The sequence below is a fragment of the Hemitrygon akajei genome, chromosome 6 (genome assembly GCF_048418815.1).
Source record: "Hemitrygon akajei chromosome 6, sHemAka1.3, whole genome shotgun sequence".
NCBI classification, from domain to species: Eukaryota; Metazoa; Chordata; class Chondrichthyes; order Myliobatiformes; family Dasyatidae; genus Hemitrygon; species Hemitrygon akajei.
Window position 1 is genome coordinate 139,795,330 of NC_133129.1, and position 27,613 is coordinate 139,822,942.

General features: G+C 39.5%; 1 protein-coding gene across 2 annotated transcripts in view; it reads right to left on the reverse strand.

Moving 5' to 3' along the window:
- Positions 1-27,613, reverse strand: part of LOC140729541 (uncharacterized) — a 170,656-nt gene that overhangs the window by 25,472 nt on the left and 117,571 nt on the right. The window contains exons 5-11 of one of the 2 annotated variants that reach the window (XM_073049385.1): positions 26,430-26,676; positions 22,995-23,135; positions 11,453-11,494; positions 9,874-9,917; positions 8,524-8,605; positions 7,497-7,628; positions 3,364-3,462 (exon numbers count right to left, since the gene is read on the reverse strand). In XM_073049385.1, coding sequence (XP_072905486.1) covers positions 3,364-3,462; positions 7,497-7,628; positions 8,524-8,605; positions 9,874-9,917; positions 11,453-11,494; positions 22,995-23,135; positions 26,430-26,676 — 787 coding nt within the window. The remainder of the gene's footprint in view (positions 1-3,363; positions 3,463-7,496; positions 7,629-8,523; positions 8,606-9,873; positions 9,918-11,452; positions 11,495-22,994; positions 23,136-26,429; positions 26,677-27,613) is intronic. The other variant, XM_073049386.1, reaches the window with a different exon arrangement.

Consider the following 27,613-nt stretch of genomic DNA (forward strand, 5'->3'; position numbering starts at 1 on the left):
TGGACAGTCGATGTTTCAGCTTGAAACCTTTCATTTGGGTTGGGAGAGAGCCAATATTAAAAGCTAGAGGTAAGGGGTGGAGCAAGAGCTGGCAAACGATAAATGGATCCATGTGAGGGGGGTGTTTGGTAGATAAGGGATCAGAGAGAGTGGGAATAGTGTCACATTGCCTTAGGATTCCCTTAACCAGCACACAAGAGACTAGCGTAGTTGGATTCCGTGCTAGAGAGGGCATCCCTGCACAGAATGCCATTGGCAGTTTTTAGCCAAAGTTCAGAATCCAGTCATTGTAAATCGGTAAAGACACTGGTGTGGTTGTAAAATCAAGATTCAGTACCTGAGTTAGGAAGTGGGTCTGGCAGGGTAACTGGAGACCAAGTATCCATAAATGTATGCCAAATTGAGCACAGGGTAGACCTCAGATGCAATAAAGAAGGCATTAATTGAAGCAACTCACACACAGAGAATGGCTCTTGGATGGGAAAATGAGGGTAAACAGTAGTGCCTGAGTATTTTTCTTATCCCTGCTACAAAGAAGATATTATGCAAGGAAATCACTGCTCCCGCTCCCACAGTAACTTCTCTGTCAATTCCTTTCTGTTTGATAATGTGAAACATCGTCAGAGATCACAATACATGGGGGTTTCACTGAAAACATTTACAAAATGACCTAGAAAATCCCAGAAGAATTTGTACTTAAGACTGAAAAGGGGACCTGCAATGATGTTGAATAGAATATCCTCGGGGTATTTCGCAACACAAACCCCAGGAAACCTTAATGAATAGAAAGGAATGCACTCTTAGCTGCAGTGCAGCTATGTCTCTGGCATTGCATTCGTCACACATGCCTTTCAACAAGTCCACAGAAAAATTACCTTTTGAGAAGCCAGTGTACAGGATTTAAGAAAAGGTACAGAAGATGCAGAAGGAGTTAGTCAAAGCCAGAGGCAAAGCAATTCCAAGAAATGGAGAGAGCCTGAAGAGAAGGGAAAGAATAAAAATACACAAGATGAAAAATTGCTTTTGCTCAGAAGATTTATGGCAATTCATTTGCTTCCTTTTTCCACGGAATGAATGATTCATGTCTACATGTGGCTATGTGGGTGCCATTAGCAAATTCAACAGTCTCTCTTCATCAGTAGTGTCCATACACAAGAAACTGATTAATAAATTTGTTTTTTTTAATATATAGCACTGGTTAAGGCTGATGAATAATTGAAGAGACAGAACCATGGCTGGCATCTCTGGAAAAAAATCCCATCTGACTTCTACGCTAGGCTGACAGCCCACAAGGAAAGGATAAGCCTTGATCAGTAGCTCGATCCCAAAAGCTTCTAACTCTGCAGCTCTCGATCACAGTTTAGGATAAACACTGAAAACAGATAAAATAATTTGATGCACTGAAACTGCTTCTCACTACCCGATCCCCACTTCATGTATTTTAAAAACATAGAAACATAGAAAACCTACAGCACAATACAGGCCCTTTGGCCCACAATGCTGTGCCAAACATGTACTTACTTTAGAATCTACCCATAGCCCTCTATTTTTCCAAGTGTCAGGTGTAACCAGAAACACTACTCAAAAATCAGTCAGTGGCAAATCCCATTAACTTTTGAATGCACAATACCCACACTGCCATGACCTGGAATCTGAGCCATAGTCCAATGGGACAAGTTTGGTTTTAGTGTGATTTATCAATAGTACAGGTGATAGCTTTTGGGATCCAGTTACTGATCAAGACTTATCCTTTCCATGTGGGTTATCAGCCTAGTGTAGAAGTGATATAGGGTTTGTTTTTCAGAGATTCTAGCCATGGTTCTGTCCCTTCAAATATAAGGGTAGACCACAAGATAAAGGAGCAGAGTTAGGCCATTTGGCCCATCGAGTCTGCCCTGCCATTTTATCATGGCTCATCCAATTTTCCTCTCAGCCCCAATCTCTTGCTTTCTCACCATATCCCTTCATGCCCTGACCAAGCAAGAATTTATCAACCTCCCCTTAAATATACTTAAAGACTTGGCCTCCACATCTGCCTGTGGCAAAGAATTCCACAGATTCACCACTCTCTGGCTAAGGAAATTCCTTCTCATCTCCGTTCTAAAACATCATAATGGATAACAGTTTACATTGTGGTCTAAATTTATAGCACTGTATTCATCCCTCAATAAAATTCTAGCCTTTAACTCAGTCCTAATTACCATTTCACTGAGTGGGAATCTGAAAAGAAAAATAGACAGAGATGGCTGAAATCAATAAGTAAAGGATAAGGCAATTGAATATGAAGACCATGTATTTAACGTCTATCATGTTAACCTCCTTTTACTGTGGCTGGTATTCTGCCAGACAATACTATCTACTTGCAGCATTTTCATTACATGGTCTATTTTAAATCCTTTGACTAGAACGCAATCCAGGTACGTCAGAATTCATAGTCTATGTAGAATCTGTAATCTCCATCCTGCACAAAATCCTTGAGGTAGCACTGGACTTTTACAACTGTTGGTATGATTCACAAGATTTCTGGGTGATGATCTCATAAATATTCTCTTTGAATTATTCTTAATACCAACAGACAACACCCTCACCCAAATTACCAATCCCCCTCCCCAATACCTTCCATCTGATCACACCTAGCACAGCACAACACTTTTTTTTGCAGGCTCTCAAATTTTCTGAAAGGTCATAAACTTGTAGATTTTCCCTTCTCAATGCTTTCTTATCTTCTCCTACAGATACTAGCCCTGGGTGAAGCACGTCTCTGCATGTGCCGGGCATTCTCTGCTATCCCTCAACAGATGGGCTTGCTTTATGCCTGAGCCAAGATATCAAATATAACACCTTGTGTGACTGCAAGGGTTGTCTGACATCCATGTACATGTACAATCCTCGCTGCTGACTGAAGATCAACCTAAAAATGCTTCTAATTCCCTTGTTAAGTGCAAACAATGGTCAGCAGCCTAATCCTGAAGTAGCAAATTCTCCAATAGACAAAAAAAATCACTGTACTTGGTGTAATTACCTAGATTTTCCCATTGGCATTATTTTAATGTCGGTGTAAAACTTTGAATGAAATAGGTTAATATTAAGATGATGTATCTTATAGAAAGATTAAACCAATAGTTCTCCACTTGCTTTTGATGTTTATTTTTTATTATGCTTATGATTAGTGGCAAATAAAAATATCATTTACTCATTGATTTAACTTCTTAACATTAATTTCTAGTTAATCACATAAAAATAGTGGCAGTACAAAAATGTGATGTATTAGAGAGACTGTGGCCTTGCTATAATGTATTTTGTGATCATTATTTACCAGTGAAATGGTAAGTACAAATTGGGAAGGTGGAAAATTTTACTTACGGCAGGTTTGGAGGGACTAGTCTTGACACTGGACTCTGGGTTCTTGCTGACCCACTGATTGATGAGGTCACCGACACCTACTTTCAGTCCATCGGTATCCTAGACAAAGACAGGCAGTATTGGAGAAGACAGAATGCTCATTACTGAAACATTAAAAGATGGTCTTCATCCAAGTGTGAAACCAATCACTTACAAACATCTGGTTTTGATATCAAAGAGCAGGAATTGGCTATCTTAATGTTCTTTATTTCTACAAAGCATTTCTCGACTGTTAATCGTGCTCTGTTTGAAATAAGTTGATTGTGTGTTTGGTTTATTGATTCTTTTTAAATGAGGATTTTGTTAAACAGTATACAAGACTCAACTGAACTTAGCTGCAAGAGAAACTACAACTGTGAGTGACATCCAAAAATTATGCAATCAGCTAGAGAACTCAAAGCTGCCTTTGGCATAAGTTAAGCAATTTTTAATCAAAAAAAGCCAAAGATTTATTTACACAGAAGTAACTGGTTCTATAGTAGAAGTTTCATGCTAATTTCAAATAAATAAAATACACTTATGTTTCTAGGTGATGATGACAATGATTCAAATTTACATGAAAGCGAAAATGTTGGAAACTTGCAATGAGATCATAAAGCACTGTAAATATCAATGTATCAGGCTGCGTACGCATGGACCTGACCGTATTTACCCTCGAGGTACTGGGATGTTAAAGACTCGTACATGCATAAGATCTGAACGTGCACTCATTCCTTATGAATTGTCTAACCATTAGATGCTGCTGTAGACCCAAAATAGAACATAATGTGGTCAACTACTCTGATTTCATTGTTTTAAAATTATTAAATTGAAGTTCAGTAATTATTGCCGTTCTGAATGCCTCTTAGTATCAAAAACCTTCAGCTGACAAAGACCTTCTCAGCTAATACATAGGGAGACTCATTCTGTTCCTTCACTTTGCACAAGATTCTGTTGCTGGGCAGGGATTTGTCACTTCAGTTCTCTCTCAGCAGCTGGATTTGTACAAGTCTGTTGTTTTTGTGTACTAACATGCAAACTGAGATAGATTCAGACTGATTTGCTCTCATTAATGTACATCTCCTCTGGATCCATTCCTGTTCCCTTTTGCACTGCACCCTTATATCTTTTGTCAATCAAAGATCTCCTTTCCAAAGGCATTTCCGTTAGAATGAAGGAGGAATGACATGTCCAAGTGAGAACAGTCTGCAAGTCAAGGTGAACTTTCAGATGGTGGCATTCCAATACATACGCTACTTGGACTACCTCATGCACCTTTGGTATCCTTACCTAAAGCATGTTATATTAGCTATAGAGGGAATTCTGAGAAGAGTTATCAGCCAGGTCCCTGTGATGGTAGGACAGATTGATTAGACTAGGCTTCGATGTGCTTCTCAAGAACAGTGAGTGGTGATACCATTGAGAAATTCAAAATACTTCTAGTGTTGACAGGGTAAATGTGGGCAGAATACATCCCTGACTATGAAATGTAGAATCAGGAACTATAGTCTCAAGAAATGGGAACGGTAATTTTGGACTGGGATGAGGAAAAATGTCTTGATACTGAGGCTGGTGAACACTTGGGAATTTACTGCCACAGAGGGTTTTGGAGATTGTTCTTATCTGCATTCAGAACAGTGTTTGACAGACTTCTGAAAATTAGGGGAATCGAGAGATAGGGAGATAGGATAAAGGTAGAGGAGGTGAGACCACCAGTACTGTATAAAGAGGTGCAATACACACAAAATGCTGGAGGAACTCAGCAGGCTGGGCAGCATCTATGGAAAAAAGTACAGTCGACGTTTCGGGCTGAAACCCTTTTTGGCAGGACTGGAGAAAAACAGCTTAAGGAGTAGATTAGGTGAGGTGAGGTGGGAGGAGGGGAGAGACAACCACAAGGTGATAGGTGAAACCCGGGGAGTGGGGGTGGAATGAAGAGCTGGGAAGTTGATTGGTGAGATGAGGTAAGAGGGGGAAAAGGGGACATCTCAGCTTTTTATCTCCAGTCCCGTGTGCGTTACTCAGATTTCCAGCATCTGCAGATTTTCTTTTGATGATGTATAAAGAGGTGAGCTATCTCCTGCCTCTCTCTCTGTCCAGTTAGAGGATTCAACCCAAAAGGTTGACTCTCCATTTACCTCCCCAGAGGCTGCCTCTGGCATTTTGTGTTGGTGCCTAGTACGTGCTCCCAGGGGAGCTGATGGAAGCAGATATGATAGCAGCATTAGGAAACATTTTGGCAGGCACATGAACAGCCAGGGGATGGAGAAAGATGGGCCATGTGCAGAAATATTACACGAGTTTAACTTGGAAAATTGGTCGGCAGAGACATCATTGGGGAAAGGGCCAATTCCTGTGCTGTACTGTACTATGCTGTATGTTCATTGCAGCAATGTCTGGATGCCAGATAACCTCCTCCTGTTACTACTGGTTATGTGGTCAATGTAGCCATGGGAAATTGTTGCAGCATATTCATGACGGCTACATTCTGCCACCACTGGACTGAAAGCAGAGTTTCTTTTGGGTTGAACATTCAGTGGGCTGCTTTTCCCTGAATCATTTGAGTGTTATTGGGGCCATATAGTAATTCCATTAAGTTGTGCATTCTAGATGGAGGAAAGACTCCAGGGAATCACTTGCTTGATATCTGACTTTTGACCTACAGCATTTGTGTGGGTAGTTCAATTGAGTTTCTTCTCAATTATATCTCCTCCAATCCCTGTTTTCAGAGTATAGTGGATGAGATACTGAAATTACACTGTCATTACAGGTCACAGATAATTTTTTTTACACCCTTTGGTGTTCGTTATGGTCATCAACAAGAACCTGTTTGGTCAAGACATTAATTGCCAAAATATTAACTCAAGGCTGAGTGTTGTCCACTAATATGCGGGAACTGATGGCTCAGTTGCCTGATGAGTTGAGAATAGGCAAGCTCTACTTCAGAAAGGCACTCTTCCTCTGGGCCAAAATAAGCACTCGTTGTTTCTGAACACTTTCTTCTTCAACCTGTTTATTTATTTTGGCAAGGATCAGCAATGTTCTAATTTTACTTCAGTGTAAACTGATGCCTTTAACAAAATTATCATTAATTTAATTTTAAATATTTATAAATTAATCTCATTGGATCAGGAACAGTTATTACCCCTCAACCATCAGGGTCTTGAACAAGAGGGTAAAACTTCACTCATCCCAACTCTGAGCTGTTCCCACAAACTATGGGCTCACTTTCAGGGACATTTCATCTCAAGTTCTCAATATTTATTGTTTATTTATTATTAGTATTAAATTTTGTATTTGCACAGTTTGCTGTCTTTTGCAAACTGGTTGTCCACCCTGTTGGTGGGGTCTTCCATTGATTCTGTTATGGTTATTGGATTTATTAGGTACACCCGCAAGAAAAAGATACTCAAATTTGTATATGGTGACATAAATGTACTTTAACAATGAATTTACTTTGAACATTATTGCTAACTGCATTGTTATTCATTTCAAATGAAATAAACGATAATCAAAGATTCTAGAGCCTATCGCCCACATTAACTCTCATTGCACCCTCAATATGCTTTAACTTTCTTAGTATGGAAAATTTGTAGACACCATCAGCTTGCATTATCAAATACAAAAGCACTCATGGAGTTGATTCATACTAAAGAGCCTGACACTCACTCTCTAACAATGCATTTGAAGTTGAAGAATGCTTGCAATTATTCCTTGGCTGCCTTGCAAACAACTAGAGCAATTGCCATGATGTGTCTGGAGACTTATCTCCTCTACTTCCGGTGTTGAAGTAAGTTTCAAAATTTGGATATTTGCCTCTACTGAACACCCGTTTCCCACGTTCTGACAGATCTGCCATTTCCACTCACAGAAGCTTTCTGTGATGTTTCTTGAAAAGATATCCTCTTAAGTAGTCAAGTTGTGATGCTATGCAGAGCTACAGGATGTGACAGCTGACAAAGCCTTGGATTTTCAAAATTAAACTGGAAGACTCAATGAGTCCCACAGGAGTGATTAGGTTTCAACCTCATCTGGCTCTGGACGTCAAGTAGATCGGTGTGCACTTGTGGATAATACTCTAAAGTAGCACATAGGTAGTAAAAATAATTCCCGACCTTACTCGGTGTCCCTCTGGTAGCTGTGCTACTGGCAGCATCACCTGTCTCCCATAGGTTCTTCATGGTGGCCACGTCCTCTGATAGGCTTGGGATGTCCAATGACGTGTGCCGCAGGGACTTAGTTGTGCTCTATTTGTGTGTGTGAGAGAGAGAGAGAAGGGGAAAGAGAAATCAAAACAGACAGCAAAATTGATATGTACAGATCAACAAGCAACAACTTGCTGGCATAAGACTTTAGAAAGTATGGCTCAAACTCCACCGTTATTGCAAAATGTCCAGGTCCAATTACCAGCAAAGGCCTTGATGACTAAAACATGGACGATTGGTGATTTTACGATATTAATGGGAAAGAGAGGGGCAAAAATTAATACCTAAAAGAGGACACATCAAATGCTACATGTTCCTCTTGGATGAAGACAAATGAAAGACACTTAAGTAGTTTACTGGTAATTCAAGAACATTTGTCCATTTTCCATGAGCAAGTTACACCATTAATTCCTTCCCATCACACACTATAATACTGACTACACTTCAAATGCATTACGTTAGCTGTAAAAAAATGCTTTGGGAAGTGCCAAGGTCAAAGAGAGCATGAACATCCTGTTTAGCTTTCTCTAACCGTTTCCGATGATTTGTTTTCAAAATGTATCCACTCACAATAGTGAATGCAGAGGCCTTATAAGCAGGATATGTGTGGGGTGGAGTGGTGGGTTAGAATGCTGTAATGCATTGGTTCAAGGCTGAAAGAATGGCTATTTCAAATCAGCATAAATTATTAACAGAGATTACTAGGGTAGCAACCAAGGATCACATTAACAACATCAGAAGAGATTAAATGTCTAACCAGGCTATTCTGCAGGTTGGGAAGGTCAATGACAGCTTGATTAAAGAAAAAGATAAAACAATAAAACACACATGAAATGTACACCCAACTACAATTTTTAAAAAGTGTTAATTTGCAAAAGAATAAGATATGTGGATAAAAATCAATACTGAGCTGCAACTGCAATATAAATCAAATTACCTCAATGGCATTGGTATATTGCTCCAAGCGATCATCAATCTTTGATATGTTAGTTATGGGCTGACTCTTCTTAACACTGTTACTGTAATAAAAAATTGTTTTAAAAGTAAAATTGCATAACAAAGCAATTTAACAAGACTGCACAATCACACAGAAAAATAAGAAGGAGAACGATTCTTCACAACTATCAATTTCTTAGTTTAATTGACAAAATGGACCCATTGCTTCATCGGTGATAGGACTTGGGTTAGCGGAAGCAACGATTCAATAAGCAACTTGTTCTAAGCGAGAACTAAAACCTGAGTTCTTGCATTTTGATAGATGCAAGGCTGGAGGTGAGAGGAATTGAACTCAAACCGAAGTAGACAAAATAGTCAGGTCATTGTTTTCCAGGATCACTGGCAAATATGAAAAGTTCTGCAGGGTGAGGTTCAGTAGAACAGCATAGCAAAGTCAAGTTTAAGGATAGGAAAGTCAAGTTTAAGGAAGCTTCAATTCCAGTCGGATCGGGTATATTCCGTTGAACTTGTAAGAGTGAAATAGGACGCTTTCCTGGGTTAATTAATGCAACAGGGTAAATGATTTTGAAAAATTTGGTTGGGGCAACCTTACCATGTTTGGAGCTTACGGGATAAACATGCAACAACTGAGGGATCGTGGTGCAGAGAAGGTCAAGTGCCATCCAGCTGGCATAAGTTTTTGAAGAAAACAGAATAAAGTGTGATTATATCATTGGGGAGTTTCAAAAAGTGTGGAATAGAAGGAAGTGTTTGGATATGTCGTGCCAGAGCTGAAGACCACAGAATATACTCAGCATTGAGAAGTTGAAGTTTCAGTCATGAATATGTATAGAGCATTTCCCTCATTGAAGGATATCAGGGAAGTATACAGTGGGGAGGGGGAGAGTGGGGAGAGGGAGAGGGGGAGAGTGCGGGAGGGGGAGAGTGCGGGAGGGGGAGGGAGGGGGAGAGAGTGAGGGGGAGGGGGCAAGAGGGAGGGAGACATAGCAATTGACATAGTAGAATGATTCACTGTGGGGTTAGCTCAGAGAACATGTCAGCCTTTGTCCAGATTTTGAGTTGAAAGTGGATAGATTCTGGAATCAAAGGAGCACAGCACCAGTTGATGTGCTGGAAGAATTTAACTAGTCGGATAACCAGGCCCCAGAAGAGTTTGATCCTGGGCTCCTGTCACACGTAACAGGCTCAAAAGATTTCTATTATGTAGACTGCATTCCAGTGGACTAAGTGAAAAGGGAAGGGAAACAGAGAGACCTGGAGCTGAGTGAGAGCAAAGAGACAATTCAGGGGCTGATCACAGCAACAGTGTTAATGCCAAACGTGTTCGTACCTCTTCTTAAGTGAGCGGTTCAAGGATTCCGTTCTTTCACTGATCTGGAAATCAGAAACATAGCAGAGATTAGCCTCACTGTTTCATGGCAACTCAAATTTTCTGGCCAATTTTGACTTGAGCCAAGGCTTTTCATCCTGGGAAACAGATTACTTATTTACTGTAACCATGGACACTCCTCTGGCTTAATTCAGCCATGTGTCTCAGACAGAAAATAGGCACAAGAGGAAAAAGTTCAGGATGTAATCATCAGGGAGGTGATAAATCTGTTTCAAAAGCAGCAAAATTACTGCAGAGGAATTATATCTTCAGCAGCTGAAGGCTCTCCATTGGAATGCATTTCTGGACAGGCCAGCTGTCCCATACACTGCATGTGGAGGTTCTCCTCAGATGGAAAGCAAAAGTGACAGCTCCCAAACAAGAATAAACAGTAATAATTGTTCTCATTAAAAAAATAAGCAGAAGCTCCATTTTGTTTAAATATGCATCATGTTCCTCTATCTCAGTGTGCGATACCAGAGTCCAAAGCATGAAAGCAATTATCATCAGACGAAGGAATAAATAATTTACCAATTCAGTCAGTATCAGGGAATTGAATCAGTGATGATCCTTCAGTAATTCTATATTTTCTGATATCAATCATCTTTTCCCCCGATCAGGGCCACTAACTTCTCCCAATTCTTTTAAAGATTCAACTGGAACAACGTTAGCAGAAATAGTTGGTAACTGTATGATTTTACAACTACAGAGCAAGTATTTTAAACAACTTTAATGGCTCGTGCTTTAAAGGTATGTGTCATGGTAAGACTCAGTTTGCTGGGAGTCTGATGGAGTTTGAGTTAATATCTCCTGCAAAGCCTGTAGGATTATGCAGGAATTAAAATCTTGAGTCTTAGTGCTGCCGCAGGCACACATGTTGCAGGACATCTGTAGACATTTTTAAAATTGAAACTTAGCAGAGAAATTGAAATGATTCACTCCAGAGACCAAACTGTCCACTTTAAAATGGAGAATAATCAAACGTCATGGGAAAAAGTAACCTGAAGTCTGCAAACTGTGCCAGGTCATTTGGGAACTCAGCTCTGGTCAAGAGGTGGCGATATCACCCTGGGACAGGTCACTGCATCAGAGGAAACAAATTGCAGGAGGGGAAGTGGGAAGATTTTTTAAACTGTAATGGTTCTACATACTGTATATTTGCATTGTTAAATGAGCCTTTCCATCTGAGATGACTCATAACAAATGTGGTTCCTTCAATTAAGCTTAGCCCCAAGACCAAAAAGCCTCAGGCCTGATCTTTGGTCTATGCTCATTGCTATTTCCTTTTGTTTAGTTAGCTGATCTGAGTCAGAATAATGGAAATGCTAATATAACTGAATTCAGTGCAACTTTACTGTCAATCTTGTATAATTAATCCACTTGATGAATGGATGATAAACTGTAATTACAAAATGACTGACAATCCAACCAAATGAATTGGCTTGATGACTGAATATGAGATTTATTTAGATGGTATCAACTGACATGATGTGGAACAAGATGGCTCATTTGGTTTTAACTGTGCATTTGATTGACTCACCAAGCAAGTTGTTTCTGATGTCATTCCCTCGTCAAACTCTTTCTGAAATTACAGACACAGGCGATAGGAGATAGGAACGCCATGACGAAAAGGCAGAAAATTAGTAACAGGCCAAAGGTAACTGAGAGCAAGTCTTGTTAGTGTTATTGGCAGAGCTACAGGAGAGTCATCAAAGAGAATTCAGAAATGCAATGGCCAGGTCCATTTGGGGTTTGGGAAAGTAAATGAAAGACATGACACACTGAAATTTCCCCAGACATGTTCTATATTACAGAAAAGGAAGTTTCAGGTTGTCATATTTAATGCGACTGATCTATTTTATTTCTTCAAATAGATGCATGCAAAATTAAAGGAGTTCCTTGAACTCCATCTGCATGCAGAAACTCCTTGTTAACACTGGCTGTAGAAAGGGAATAGGCCGTGATCTGAACTCTCTAACTGACATCTCAGTTTTTATGATATTCACACATTCCAGGAGCAATCATGATTCGAATAATGGCATTTAGATAGTTACTCATTTAATATAAATAGCCGTACCACACCAACTCATCTCTGCCTCTTGCTCTTACACACACGCACACACACTTAATGCCATAACGGAAAGACAAAGATAGGCAAAAAGCAAAATCTACCAGATGTATCCCATTTGAAAAATAATAAAGAAAACAACGGAATAATATAATCTTCTCATTTAAATGCTATGTTATCCCTCCACCAACATCCATAAGGGTGATGGACTTGGCATTGTTTGAGTACCCCATGAGTTTCCAGTTGGTTTCTTTCAGTATTTTAAAGAACAATGATTCTCAGCACGTAAAACACCTACCTAAACTTATAATGACATAGTAACTAAAAAAAGGTCATTAAAAATATAAATAATACAAAATATTTCAAATTACATTGGGATGTATGAAATGCTAAGATCAGTGACTGCTAGACTCACTAAGTGCGCATGTTTCCATTTAGTTAATGATTTATCCCACCAACCCTGCCCATCACCTTCCTTCTACCAGAAATCAGTTTTCACATCCTATGTCTGCACTCCAACAAGTCCATTGGAGCAGTTTATTTTTCCTTTTCCCTGCTCAGTGAGAGAAGGAAGACAATTGAATAAGTCACCGCTATACTGAAATTGAACGCTTGGCGCCTGCACTGAGAAAATGAGCTTCATATTAAATTCTTCCAGAAGCAGCTCCTATGAGTCCTTTTCATTCAATTAAATATCATCCCTTATGACTCCTCCTCCAACCTTGTCTCTGCTAATCCTATCATTGCCCCATTTTAAGCCACTGTAATTGATAAACACTGAGCTCCCACCAAACCCTGTTAAAAGTACCAATCCTCCGTGGCCATTTGATGCCCTCTTCTCACTCCAACACAACTCATTTCTAATCTGATTGTCAGGGGCTCTTCACAGCAAAGACATCTTGATGCAGTTTTTTTCCATTACAGGTGGCAAGCCTGGAAAATTGCCAGAATTGTAGGAAATGTAATTAGAAAATGAAAAGGACCTGGCGACCATCAACAGGCCTGCATGTCTTTTGATTTCCACACTTCTCTGCTGTTGCTGGGTCCACACTACACCCCCCACCCCCTGCAAATATCAGGGTTAATAGTTCTAATAAAAACCTGTAAACCTTCGTGTCTCTTTTGCTAGGAGTATGCTACACCAGAGGATTAGTGTCTATACAAAGTTCTGGGTACACACCTTTGATGGAGGGTGTGATAAGATTTGACATGCTGTTTGCAAGCAATGTGACAGATTGAATCCTCTCAACATCCTGTTTCACAACTCATCAGATGCTTCAAGCAGTCTGTGGTCACTTACTAAAAAAAGTGAACTACAGATAAATCATGTTAAATGCAAATAATAATGTTCTCAACTACCATCTCTTTTAAGGGTTGAGAACAGGTCAAATTGCTGCAAATAAGCATAAATACGTAAGAGAGGACCATGGATTTGCTGGGATGAAAAACTGCAAGGGAGTGATCACCATAGTGCAGAAAGGAGCTTATTTTAAATTGGAGGATGAAACAAACACGTTTACGCCGGCTGTGTGGTAAAGATGTCTCTTCTGTTTCCAAAGGCATCACGTACAAATGAACTGTCCCTGCATGCATAAGGCATTCACAGGCCAGAGTGGAACGAGGGGAGGTGAACCACTAACTGTTGAGACTGGGCTGCAAAGCATGGAGGTACACGAGGGAGACTGGCATCCAGGCATGCGTAATCACACCGTTACATCTAAAGCCGTATGCCAGCCAAGCTTCAATACGTTATTAGCATAGAGGGCATGAAGCAAAATAGCAAACTTACTGCTCAGATAAATACAGGATCCCTCTTACCAGCAAACTTACCAAAGAAACTCCATTATGCAATGCACGTAACCACTATGCTGCACAATAGAATTTCAAGTTGCATCACAGCTTTAAGAACAAATATTAAAGTAATGGGTGCCTGGATACGGTCAGACAGGCAATATGATCCAACAGCAATGGGTTAGATTAAAGCTTTGCACTCCAGTCACATCCTGTCATAATTAGTAATGGGCAATTAAATGGCTAATGGAAGGAGAAGGGTCCAAAACAACTTCACCCTAAACCAACAGACAAGTAGAAAAGTAAGGCTGAAGTGTTTAGTAAGAAGCTTTGCAAGAAGCACCTCTGCACGCTGCAAACACTAAGCAAAGTTTGAACAGTCCCTGACACCTGGCTCCCCTGATACAAGGCCCTTATGTGCAGGTTCAGTGACAGGCATTTCAGGCTGCAGGTTCCAATGGTGGATGCAAGCAGCAGTTGAAATCCATCTTCACCTCTCCTGAAGTACACATCTTAGTGGCCCATCTTCATCCACGGTCAAGTAGTGGTTAGCACAACGCTTTAAAGTGCAGGCGACCCATGTTCGATTCCCGCTGCTGTCTGTCAGGAGTTTGCATGTTCTCCCCGTGACTGTGAGCCTTTCCTCCGAGTGCTCCAGTTTCCTCCCAAAGTCCAAAGATGTAGGTTAATTGGTCATTGTAAATTGTCCCATGATTAGGCTAGGATTAAACAAGGGGATTTCTGGGCAGCGCAGCTGAAAGTGCCTATTCTGCACTGTATCCCAATAAATAATCGCCTCAGAAGATATCAAGAAAAGGCAGAATGGGCAGGAGCAGTAAAGAATAACAGTGTCATAGAAGTGTCATAGAAACTGAAAAGTTGTTCCAGTATGGGTACAATCATAAGCGTCCAGTTAGACACAAGAGATTGTGCAAATGCTGGAAGTCCAGAGTAACAAAACGCTAGAGGAACTCAGCAAGTCAGGCAACAGCAATGGAAAGGAATAGAGTCTACATTTCCAGCAGAGAACTTCACCAGGACTGGAAAGAATGGGGGGAGAAGCCAGTTAGACCTTGTCCGCAAAATACAAGACAAATCTGGTCTGACCAGCACTCTTGCCATTTGTTCACTTTCAATTATTATCTAAAGGATGGACCTCATTTTTCAGGTTGCATTAACTCAATAACAATCTACTTCTCAGTTTGGGGTCTGCCAAAGCATAATCAAAATACTCTCTGCAGAAACAGGACACTCGATACCAGCATTTCACAGGCTGATCCAGGATATTAAGGCATATCAGAGCCATGGGAGCTTCAGTGATTCAAAATTTGCTTGATCATAGAAGACAGAGGTTAGCAGAGGAGCAATTCTGATTCAGGGTCTATGACCAGTGGTGTTCCACAGGGATCAGTGCTGGGGTCTCAGTTATTTGTGATACGTATTTAAGTGATGTAGACGAAAATGTACATGGACTCATTAACAGCTTTGCAGAAAGCGTGAAAAATGGGGGAGTTGTGCACAGTGAACAAGATTGTCAAGGGATGCAGCAGGATAGAGAGCAGTTGGAAACATGAGTGGAGAAGTTCCAATTGGAGTTTAATCCAAGGAAGAATATAGTGTTGCATGCAAGCAGGAAGTATGCAATAAATGGCAGGACACTTAGAGCATTGATGTACAGAGGGATCTTCAGGTGAACACCCATAGTTCCCTGAAAACAGCAACACAAGGACAGAAGGCAGTTGAGGCGGCATACTTACACTTGCCTTTATTAGTCAGGATATTGAATATCTATGTTGGCAAATCACGTTGCAACAGTATTAAGCTTGGGTTATGCAACTTTGAGCATTGTGTGCAATTCTCGTCACCGCATTACAGGAAAATTGTAAAGCTTCAGAGAGGGTGCATAACTGGCATCCAGAATGTTGCCTCTCTAATACCCTGATTTCGGCAACATTCTGGAATGAAAAGTATTTAGCAATCAGGAGTTCCTTGCCCTGGAGCATTGGACCGGAGTTTACCTGACAAAAGTATTTATGATATGAAAGCCACTGATATGATAGATAGCCAGCCTTTTTCCCAGGGTAGGGTAGATTTACTGCCTGCTAATATTTGATTTAAGTGGAGAGGGGATAATTTTAAAGGAGATTTGCAAGGCTACACAGAATGGCAGGTATCTGGTGAAATCAGATATGATGGCAACATTTAAGAGGTTTTAGGCAGATACATGCACAAGCATAGAATGGAGGAATTTAAAACTTTGGGCAGACATATGGGGTTAGTTTAAAATTTGTTCTGCACAGACATTGTGGGCTGAAGGGCCTGAGCCTGTGCCTGTGCTGTACTGTTCTATGTTCTATCCTGGACTAAGCATCCGATTTGATGAAGCTCCAACCACCACCATGAATATTCACTTTGCTTACTGCAGCTGCTGCATGCTCCAGGGACCAAATTTGCCAGTGCTTCTACCCCATTGCCTTTCAAACCTATCACCTCTACCAATGGACAGCCAAGAACTTGCAGGAGGCAGTGGAACCTCACCATTACCACATTCCCCCAACTTTTGACTTAGACACAGTTCCTTAACTTTGCTGGTCCAAGTTTTAGACCTCTCAAAATGACCTGGGCAAGAAACCACCTCACAATGATGTGCACTGCTACCTTTGTCAATATGCGTTAATACAGGTCTTTCCAGTATCTCATGGTTGAATTTAAAAAATATATAATTTCAGTTACAGATGAAATTTAATCAAAGTCTAATAATTGATTAATATGTAAGGAATTGAGAGGCTGAGTTAATGTCTGGAATCCAACGAGCATAATCATAAAGATACATCCTGAGGAAAACACACACCAAAGTAATGAAGCCAGAATCAAACAGGAGGTTAACAACAGAAGTAGAAATGAGTTAAAGCCCGACATATATCTGAGGGATTTATATGAAGTCACGTCTGGTTCAAGGAGCTCATTCCCATTATATAATCACAGAACTTCTAGGACAAAGGCAGGATATTCATCCTTTGTTCCTTTGCCAATTTTTCAATCCGAAGTTTCTACTGTAATCCCCGGTCCCTTTTCTTTCCCTACACCCTTTAATATTCTACACTTTTCAAAGGTTATTTTCTTTCCTTTAACTACTGTCAAGTCTAGCCTCAATAGAAAGAAGTAATTTAAAAAGTGTCTAAATCCTTAAAACTTTCCCAGGCTAGATAATTCAGACCTTAAGCCTTTTGGGAAAAAAGATAGGTTACTAACTGGTGGGTATTATTTACCCTCCGAGAGCTCATAATAATTTGAAAAATCACGATTAGATCATGCCTTATTATTTGCTGAGAGAAGCAAATTTTTGTAAAGGCTTCGATAAATAATTCCTGGTACACACCACAAATGCCCACTCCATAACTGAGTGTCAGATCTGACTGTATTACTTAACATATTAACCAACATCCTGAACAAACTCAGTATCACTTCTTCAATTTTAATGCTCAGTGCCTCATTTATAAGATTAAATTTCTTCATCGCCCTTTTGTTTTGAATTCCTTTTTTGTAACTGCATGTAGCTGCAAAGTTAAAGTCAGCCACACAAGGATAACAAAGTTCACAGCACAATTCAAATTGTGAAAAAACTCAACAATCTACACTGAGTGACTAAAAGAAACTTCTGCAAACTACATGGCATTTTCACCTTCAATTGAGCTTGTCATTCCTGTATCAGGATTTTCCAGGGGGAATAAAGGGTTTGCAGACACATGTTAATTAATCACAATTAAGAAAGATATACATTCTTTGGACATCGTTCATCATTTCCCACCTGAAATTAAATTGCAGTCTTTAAATATCCCCCTTGTGGACATCGATCTTAAAAACGAATCCTGCTTCTGATCTTATGCAGTCAACTACTCTTACTTCAGAAGCTGACCGCCTATATTTCTGTTTCATTTTCAGAAATGGAATATCAACCCTTTGTATTTATTGATAAAATATTGCCAGTTGATTAGTGGGAAGGATATACTGTGCATATTATTCTCCTGGATATTAGGAGCTGTGTTCCTCTTTTGGAGTAGAAACTATTTGTTTAGTGCGTTGCCTGGACAACAGGAGCACCTGTTTCTCCAGTACTGCTCCACTTCCTCTCTATTATAGCTAACAATAATGTGATTTCTTAAGAATATCTCCCATTCTCTAATCCATGTATAAATTTGGCCCTGGCACATTAGGAGGGAGGAATCAGCGAGGAGGAGGCTAGCTAAACAGATTTGGACAAGATACATAATATTCTTGGCTTAGTTTCTTCTATTGATATTATAATTCTAAGGCATAGCCTATATTTTTTATTTTCATTTTAAAATATTTTTTATTAATTATTATTGAAGATTAACAAAAAAATACATTAAGTCAATATGTCATTATGTACCATAAGGAATTAAATTAGCAAATAACTGATTAACAAAGCTAAGCAATATATCAATAATAATAAGGAAAAAATAAAGTGTTAAGAATATTTTTTTGAAAGAAAAAGAAGGAAAAATTAAAGAACCCCTACTAACTAAAAAGAAAACCCCTATTAACTGAAAAAAAACAAATAAAAACCTTTGGGAGCACAACCCCGGAGCTATACATCATACAAGCTTCCATTTTAAAAAAATCAATCCGCCAACTCAAATCCACTTAAAGAAAAATCCGAAGGAAACCATATTAATTAACTCAAATGAACCCCACCTTTTCTCAAAATCAAATCGAGGATTAAAAGTTCGATTTCTGATTACTAAATACTATGTCTAGTAGAAGGTAGATTAATAAAATGAAAATCAGTCTTAAAATGGAACACCTTGATCTGGCCATGACTACAAATAGCATGTGGCAAGACCCTAAACAACAACGTCCTTTTTAAATATGAAAGTAAAGCTTATTGCCGATATTGAGCTCCAGTCAGGTTTATGCAGAAGATATTAAAATAATACAGTAAGCAGTGGAAAAGGATTTATTTTACAAGCTTTTAACAATGGTCTCAATATATTTGTCAAGATTTGGAATACTGCAACTAAGGAAGCAGACTTTTAAATGTGACAAACATTGTCCATATGGGGAATGGAAAATGGAGTCAGGAAATAGGAAACAGGTGCTCCTGCTGTCCAGGCAACCCACTAAACAAATAGTTTCTACCCAAAAAGAGGAACACACAGCTCTCAATATGCAAGTAGCTTTTATTTGTTCAAGTGGCCCGTCTAACTTATGGAAAGGAACATTCAGGACATTGTTAAAATGAGCTGAAATCACTTGGGCTGAAAGGATCAAGCTGTTTTTGAAAGGAAGGGCTGAGTTTTTTTACCACCTGCATTAGGCAAACAACCCACTCACAAAGCCTGCTATGTGTAAAATGAGATCATCAGACCATTAACCACAATTGAAGATACAATCAATATTTGATTCAAACAATGTAACATTGGAATTGCTCAGTAGGTTAGTATTTCCAACATTTTCTTATTTTATTTCAGTTTATGCAGTGTTTTCCCTGTGTAATTCTCACAGTAACAGAGGAGTAATGGTCAGCATGGCAATACAATGGGATGGTCTTCCAGAATAAGATCACAAGGATTCAAATAAACTCTTCTTGGGCTTCTAGCTGGGTATGGGTATTGATTACAACTGACATTTTGATGACAAATTCTGCCATCCCTGAAGAAGATGGCAGCGTTTGTCATCGAAACGTCGGTTATAATCAATACCCTTGCCCTGCTGGAAGCCCGAGAAGAGTTTATTCATCATACACGCTGGGAAAGCACCAGATCCATTTTCCACATGGATTCCTTTGTAAACTTGCTCATGGCTGCACAATGCGAGTTCCTTGCTGTCCGCTGTCCCACCAGATCAAGTGATAAGCGGGGTTAAGGTATCACCCACAGAGAAGTAAAACCAGCTGGATCTGATGGTTTAATGCCCAATATGTTTGGTGCACTAAGTGTTGGGCTTTACTGTGCAACACCTGACAGATGAATGAAGACTTCTTGGCAGAAGCAAGCTGACTTTTGTACTATTGCGACTCCTACAACATTCGTTCAAATTGCTTGCACTGGTGCAGTACCAGGATAGATATGAACTCTGTCATTAATTAGCACTGGAAACCTTCTAAAATAAAAGGCCATGCACCATGCAGACAGCATTGTTAGTACCACACATATTCAAGTTAAGCCATGCAACTGCAATCTTAAGCAATATATTTGCAAGCCATATACTGAAGAGATATATCCTTGGAAGTGAAAGAATCAAATTTAAGCCTACTTTCTCCTAAGAAGTGTTATGTCCCAGAATCCTGGTGGCATTTCGGTGTTTCGTGTCATTTGCAAACTTTGAAATTGGCAACTTTTACCCTACTCGTTACTACATTGCTACAAGGAGAACAGCGATTCCAAAACTGACTTCCACCAATTTGGTCTCAACCTCCATCCAATGAATACCACAGGGCATCTCCCTTCGGTGTGAAGAACAAATCATCCACTGACTTTCTTTACTTTAGACTCTAAATAAGTTTTGGAACGTTGTTGTTAATACCACTTACATCCATATTTATCAAGTGTTTTCTTAAAGTTTCTTCTTCTGAGTAAATCCCTTAGGAATAAAGATGACTTATTGCCACTCTAGTTTCTTTGGGCTTTTGGACAGCAGATGAGGCCAATGTGGGACCTAAAAGTTCTTGATGGAAAGTTCTTGGGGATGTCTGTCAGTTACATTGGGTTTCTGTGTCCACCAGGTGATATCTTCCTTTGACAGGGAAGAGGCCGCTACCTGGTGGACAGTGGAGAGGATTTCAGGATGATCAAGATTATCTAGACTAGCTTTTGTTTTTGACAATTTTGTTTTGGGCATATCTGTAACATGACTTTGAACATTTTGCAGAGATGGTATTGCTGGTATCTCCCTCGTGTTTTAAGCTGCAGGAAAGCCAGTAAGGCAAAGATCACTGCATCCTGGCAGACAATGAGTTTTGTGCTGAGTTTGAGACTTTGACCTTCAAACACCCTTTTCCTCAAAGGATCAACACCTACATTGGGTGATTGACATCTTTTATCTTTAATGGTCATGCTGATTCAATCCCTATTGAATAGGGATTTTCGTTATTCAAAATGAATAAACAGATAACTAATCCTATAGTCAAGTATACATTACGAATCTGGTTTCAATTTCGTAAATTTTTTGGTTTGAATAAGTTTATGCTGTCAAGTCCTATAACATCTAACTACTTTTTTCGACCATCATCCATAGATCAAGCCTTTTTTTATGGAAAATAAAAGGTATAACATGTTTTCATGATCTGTTTTTGGATGATAACATTATGTCTTTTGAACAGTTATCTAATAAATATAATTTATCTAAAACCCATTTTTTTAGATATCTACAAGTTAGAAATTTTTTATATAATGAACTAAAGTCTTTTTCGAAAGAATGTCCATTGGACTTTACAGAAAGAATTTTAGCTCTTAATCCTTGTCAAAAGGGCTTAGTAGCTATCATTTATAATATGATTATGAATCTATAACCAGATATATCAGAAAAAATTAAGAAGGAATGGCAGGAAGAACTGCATTGCCCTATATCTATTGAGCAATGGGAAAAAATTTTATTATTGGTAAACTCATCCTCTATCTGTGCTAAACATGCTCTAATACAATTTAAGGTTGTACATAGAGCTCACATGTCTAAAGATAAACTTGCTCGATTTTATTCTTATGTTAATCCAACCTGTGATAGATGTCATTCTGATATAGCTTCGTTGACTCATATGTTTTGGTCTTGTCCCTGTTTACAAAACTATTGGAAAGATATTTTTAATATTATTTCAAGAGTTTTAAATATTAATCTCCAACCACATCCTTTTACTGCAATTTTTGGCCTACCAATGATAGATAATAAGTGTTTATCCGCTTCATCCCAACGAATGATTGCATTTGTTACACTAATGGCTAGAAGATCCATTTTACTGAATTGGAAAGAGATTAACCTTCCAACTGTATTTCAGTGGTTTTCTCAAACTATTTCCTGTTTGAGTTTAGAAAAAATTAGAAGTGTGGTTTTTGATTCTTCAGTTAAATTTGAGGAAACTTGGAGACCATTTATTCAGCATTTTCATATGAATTAAATGGTCTGATCCTGAACCTTATTGCTACTATCCTGATTTGTGTGGATGGAGGTTGGGAGTCATAGGCACTACTGTATATATATAACATTATGCGATTGCCCATGTTGGTTAGTTTTTTTTTATTTAGTTGTTGTTGTTTTCTTTTGGGGGGTTTTTTTTCTCTCTCTCTTAAATCATTTATATTACAATATGAGTTTGAGAGATTCTATGTATTGATCAATACATATTTGATTGTTAATTAATCTATTATGTACTCTCAAATGTTTTGTAATAATATTTTTCTTCTGTTTTTTTTAAAAAAATTAATAAAAAGATTTGAAAAGAAGGCAATGAAAGATACTGCCATGTGTGCATTACTTATATGAACACAGAAGTGTCTCTGTCTGTATTCCTTGCCTTTACTGAAGATTCTGATATACTGAAAGATTAATTGCACTGTCAGAGTTGGACAGCAAGGCTCCACATTGGCTAGAGCATCATTTAAGACTTAAGATACCATTAAAGAGCAAACAAAATACACATTCAATTGAATAAAAATCACAATGTGTAAACCTGTCTCACCAACAAATCAATGCAACCAGGTATTAATTTATACGTAAAGATTTAAGAAGTATATGTCCAGTACTGTTGTGAAACTGGTTAGATAGAAATCTTAGCTGGCATATCATAATGTCATTCTACGCAATGAACAAAGGTTCATATGCATTAGGCTACCACTGCTTAAGATTACAAACATCTTTTAAAGCAAACAAAAAATGCCATCGTTCTTATAAATGTCTGTGAATTAACTCCATGATACTCTTTTGTGAGCTGATTCCTGGAATTCCAGGTCAGTGTTTACATTACATACTAGTGAGGTTTAATGCAGATGCGAGACTGGAAATGCAATAGGATTTGAATTTTGCTCTGTGCCCTTCTATGCAAATGCATTACTAATTTAGTGTTGTGCAGTAGTGTTATTTCTGCACCCCCACCCCACTTCACCCTCTCCTTATATTATCAATCCTAAGTCTTATTCAGTGCTGTTAACCTTGTGGAGCTTAGCCTTTACTGAGACACCATCAAAACAAAAACATCAACAGGAATTCTTACCTTATAGGTTGGGCTCCTGGGACTGAGGGGGAGGAATGGGTCCTCCATTTCACTACCTGAAATACTCAGCACTTTATGGCGTTTCTCTGCTGCCTCCATCCTCCGCTTCTCTCTCTCTTCTCTCATTCTTCTCTTTTCTTCCTGTGAGGATAACATTATATTGTATTGCATAGTCCAACCAATATGACGTCTGACATTTTAAATGTAACATGACATCTCAAAATATCTATTTTATTCCTGACGAAGGGTCTCGGCCCGAAACGTTGACTGTTCATTTCCACGGATGCTGCCCGACCTGCTGAGTTCCTCCAGCCTGTTTGTATGTGTTGCTTTGACCCCAGCATCTGCAGTGTGCTTTGTGTTATCTATTTTTATTGTTAGTAAAATTATCTTTGATTTCTATTTTATCTGTTTATTCTAAGTTTATGTTATCATATTATCAGCATTAATGATTCCCTAAAAGTTAACTTGCAAGTTGAGTCAGTGGTGAGGAAGGCAAAAGCAATGTTAGCATTCATTTCAAGAGGACTAGAATATAAAAAAACAAGGATAAGAACATAAGAAATAGGAGCAGGGGTAGGCTATCTAGCCTGTCGAGCCTTCTCTGCCATTCAAAACGATCATGGCTGATCTGGCCATGGACTCATCTCCACTTACCTAAACACAAAGTACACTGCAGATGCTGTGGTCAAATCAACACGTACAAACAAGCTGGATGAACTCAGCAGGTTGGGCAGCAGGTCCTGACGAAGGGTCTCGGCCTGAAACGTTGACTGCTTCTTTCAACGGATGCTGCCCGACCTGCTGAGTTCATCCAGCTTGTTTGTACGTGTTGATTTCTCGACTTACCTGCCTTTTCCCCATAACCTTTAATTTCCCTAAGGATTATAAAGCCTCAGCTTTACAAGGCACTGATGAGGCTGCTCACTTTATTTAAGAAAAGATGTTGAGGCTCAAAGGTGGTTCACAAAAATTGATTCTGGAAATGTAAGGCTTATCACATGATGAGTGTTTAATAGCTCTAGGCCTGTACTCACTGGAATTTAGAAGAATGAGGGGTGATCTCATTGAAACCTATCGAATGTTGAAAGGCATTGATCGAGTGGATGTGGAGAGGATGTTTCTTATAGTTGGAAGGGAATTCTAGGACCAGAGGGCTCAACCATAGAATAGAGGGATGTTATTTAGAATGGGGATGAGGAGGAATATCTTTAGCCAGAGGATTGTGGAGGACAGATCATTGGGTGATAGATTCTTGGTAAGTCGGCATGAAAGATTACAGGGAGAAGGCAGGAGAATGGGGTTGAATGGGAAATGGATCAGCCATGATCAGATGGCTTATTTCTGCTCCTATGTCTTATTGTCATAATGACTGCAACGTTTTTGGAGTACTTTCAATTAACAAATGCTAGGATCACACAAAGGTGCATAACCAAAAGTAAACTGGATCATTCTTCTCAGTGTGATCGCACATAAGCTCGACAAATGGCAGTCGCATTTTCTGTTTTCTGGGTGCTTTGAGCAGACCAAATAAGCAAGCCAAAACAAACTATAACAAATGAGCAACGGCATCTATTTACGTAGCCCTTATGACAAAATGAAGTACAACAATTCTGTGATCAGCTGCCAGAGCAAAACCAAGCTGAAGAAAGGGTTGTAGGACCATCTTAAAGAAAATGGAAAGGGTTTTGGGTAACATTCAATGAACTGAAGGCATGGCCAAGGTTTCAAACTGAACCATCCCAATACAAGGGAGTGGGAATGAAATCAATGGAATTTATCTGCTCACGGGTAGTACATGCTTGAGTCTTCATGAAGCAAAACGGTGGCAACCAAAAACTGCAACAACTGCTGAAAATCGGAGAGATCCTTGACCTGAATTGTTAATTCTGCTTCTCACCGGGAACGCTGCCCGACTCGGTGAGTATTCCAGCAATTTCTGTTCATCTTTCTTGTTCAAGAGGTAGTGCGCAGGCCATCAATGACAACAAAGGAAGTGGAGTATTAGTCTATTAAACAAGCCTACTAGCTACTAAATGAGGATTCCTTTAAATACCTAAAGCTTCAGAGAACAAACATCTACAACTATCTGCAGAAATTTCTCCTTACATTGGGTGATGCCAAAATTTGAATCAGCTGTTATTCCATATTACCCTGTCTCCATCATTGTACATTCCACTGGTATTGCTAGTATTTTCCAGACTTTGTTGCACGTTTATTATAGCACAGGCAAAGCAGTGTTACTTAAAAGTGGCAGGGATGAGTTTTACTTGCTCATGCCTCATTCTCAAAGGTTCTGAGGTTCATTTTATTGTCAAAATATGCATGGTATTCATCTTCTCCAGGTAGCCATGAAATACAGAATAAACCAAAGGAGTCATTGAAAGAAAATACATCAAACACACCCCCCCGCACAAAAGCTAACAGATCGCCCACACTGAAAATGGCAACTGGAGCACCCCAACACCTCACTCAGGAAAACAAAAAGTGACAATGACTCATCGGAGTGATTGATAAGTTTGTGGCCTAAGGTAGGAGATGAGTTATTAACTTCAAACTTTCTGCATAATCACTCAAAGAGTTGAACTGCATGTGCATGTAATGAGAGCTATATAACTCATCTCCTTCTACCTTAGGCCACAAACTTATCAATCACTGCTGCTGTGGACACTTTCTGGAGGTCCAAGATCCCTATGCTCCAGGACCGCTGGACTAAGTGTGTAAATGTAGAAGGGGACTATGTTGAAAAATAAATGTGCTAGGTTTTCTAAAATTGACTCCTACCTTAGACCACAAACTTATCAATCACCCCTTGTAAACTTCAAAGTAGTTCCTCAGCCATGACATCTCTTAAGCGAGATGCTAAAGAAAGAATGGTAGTGTAAATGGAAAACATAACCTGCAGCATGGAAGGCATTGTTACAACGCAATTCCTTGGGGAGTCTAGTCACCCTCCATTCCCACACTCCAAATGAATTTGCCCAAAGCTAATGATTATGAAAAATAGTGGAAGTGCTGGGTGCAGTTTGAATGCCAACAAATTTGAACAGGTACATGGATGGGAGAGATATGGAGGTCTATGGTCTGGGTGCAGGTCGATGCTACCAGGCAGATTAATTGTTCAGCATGGACTAGATGGGTGAAAGGGCTTGTTTCTGTGCTGTAGTGCTTGATGACTCTATAACTCTTCAAAATACTCAAGGCAACGCTGATCCTCTCACCATTGCCCACATATCACTATTTGAAATGAAGGTAATTCTATAATGCTCAAAGTAGAGTCCTGGAGCAATTTTCCTTTAAAACATCAAAGCTAACCATTGTTGACCCGTGCTTGTCTGAAAGCTTCTAATCATCTAACAATGACCAAGCCATGAATTTCCCTAGACTGCACCATCAACTGTTGGAAATGCCTTTAAAGCCCAGGGTCATACCCACCTCCTCTCTGACTTGCAGCTCATGCTCCTGCTGCTGCCGGCGTAGCTCCTCCTCCTCTCGCGCCTTGCGTCGATCTTCTCTCCTCTTCCTCAGTTCCTCCAGCTCCAGCTCCGTATTATGACCCTGCTGCCGCAGGCGCTCGAAGTCCTGCATTTCCTTCTCATCCAGGCTCCGGCGGATCTGCAGCAGCTTCTGCTCAGCCTCCAGGCGCGCGAGCTCCCCATCCTCATCGATGTCCGGAATCTCACTGGAATCGGGGGAAGGGAGGGGACAAATTTATACTGACAGGACTGAACTCAGACATGCTCTGCACAAATTTTCATCAAAACTGAACTGTTGCTCCTATAGAACCTGTCTTTAAAAATAACCCAGCTCAGTGCCGAACTCCACAGTCCAGGGCAGGATCCACAGCTGGTGCTGAGCTAGCAGAGGCAAAAGAAAGAAGGGCCCATAATCTACGGAGTCAGTTGAGCAAAATTCTTCCATACCATTGAGAAAAACCCACAAAAATCCTCTGTAACTCAAACATCAGGCATGCCAGGAGTAGTTTATGTGTACAGCAGAGATGCATTTCAGTTTAAACTATAAAAACACAAGAATAAAGAAAATAATTTTAATACTGATAGGTGAAGTGGAGCAGGAGCTGATTTACTGTATGTAAAGCATTAACAGCTACATACAGCTGATGACTCATACTATCCCTGCAACTCTGCATCATGCCAGAAAATAAAGGAAGCACACAAGCTTGTAGTTCAGATGAAAAGCTTTTCTTGAAAACGGAAAAGACAAGATTGCAGATAATAAAGGTGACAGTAAATATACACTTCAGTCAGTTCAGAAGCAATAAGTTATTTAAAGACAAAGAATGAACTCTTGCAAAGGAAGTGAGCAAGCTGGGGAATATTGGAAAAGAGAACAGTGAATGAAAACCCATGAGTTATGCTTTAATTTAGAACAGTTTAAAAAAAAGGGCATAAGTAAATGCTGATCAATGTTTGTGGAAGAATTGCAAAATACACAGGGAAATAACACAAAAGGCACAATGTAGATGAAAAGACATGTTGCAATAAGGATACTGTGACCCTGCAATGAAGCATACTGTTGGTTTTCGAGTGGTTGGGCAAATACCTGACAAACAGAATTCAGTGTCAGGATCAGAATCAGGTTTATTATCACTGACATAC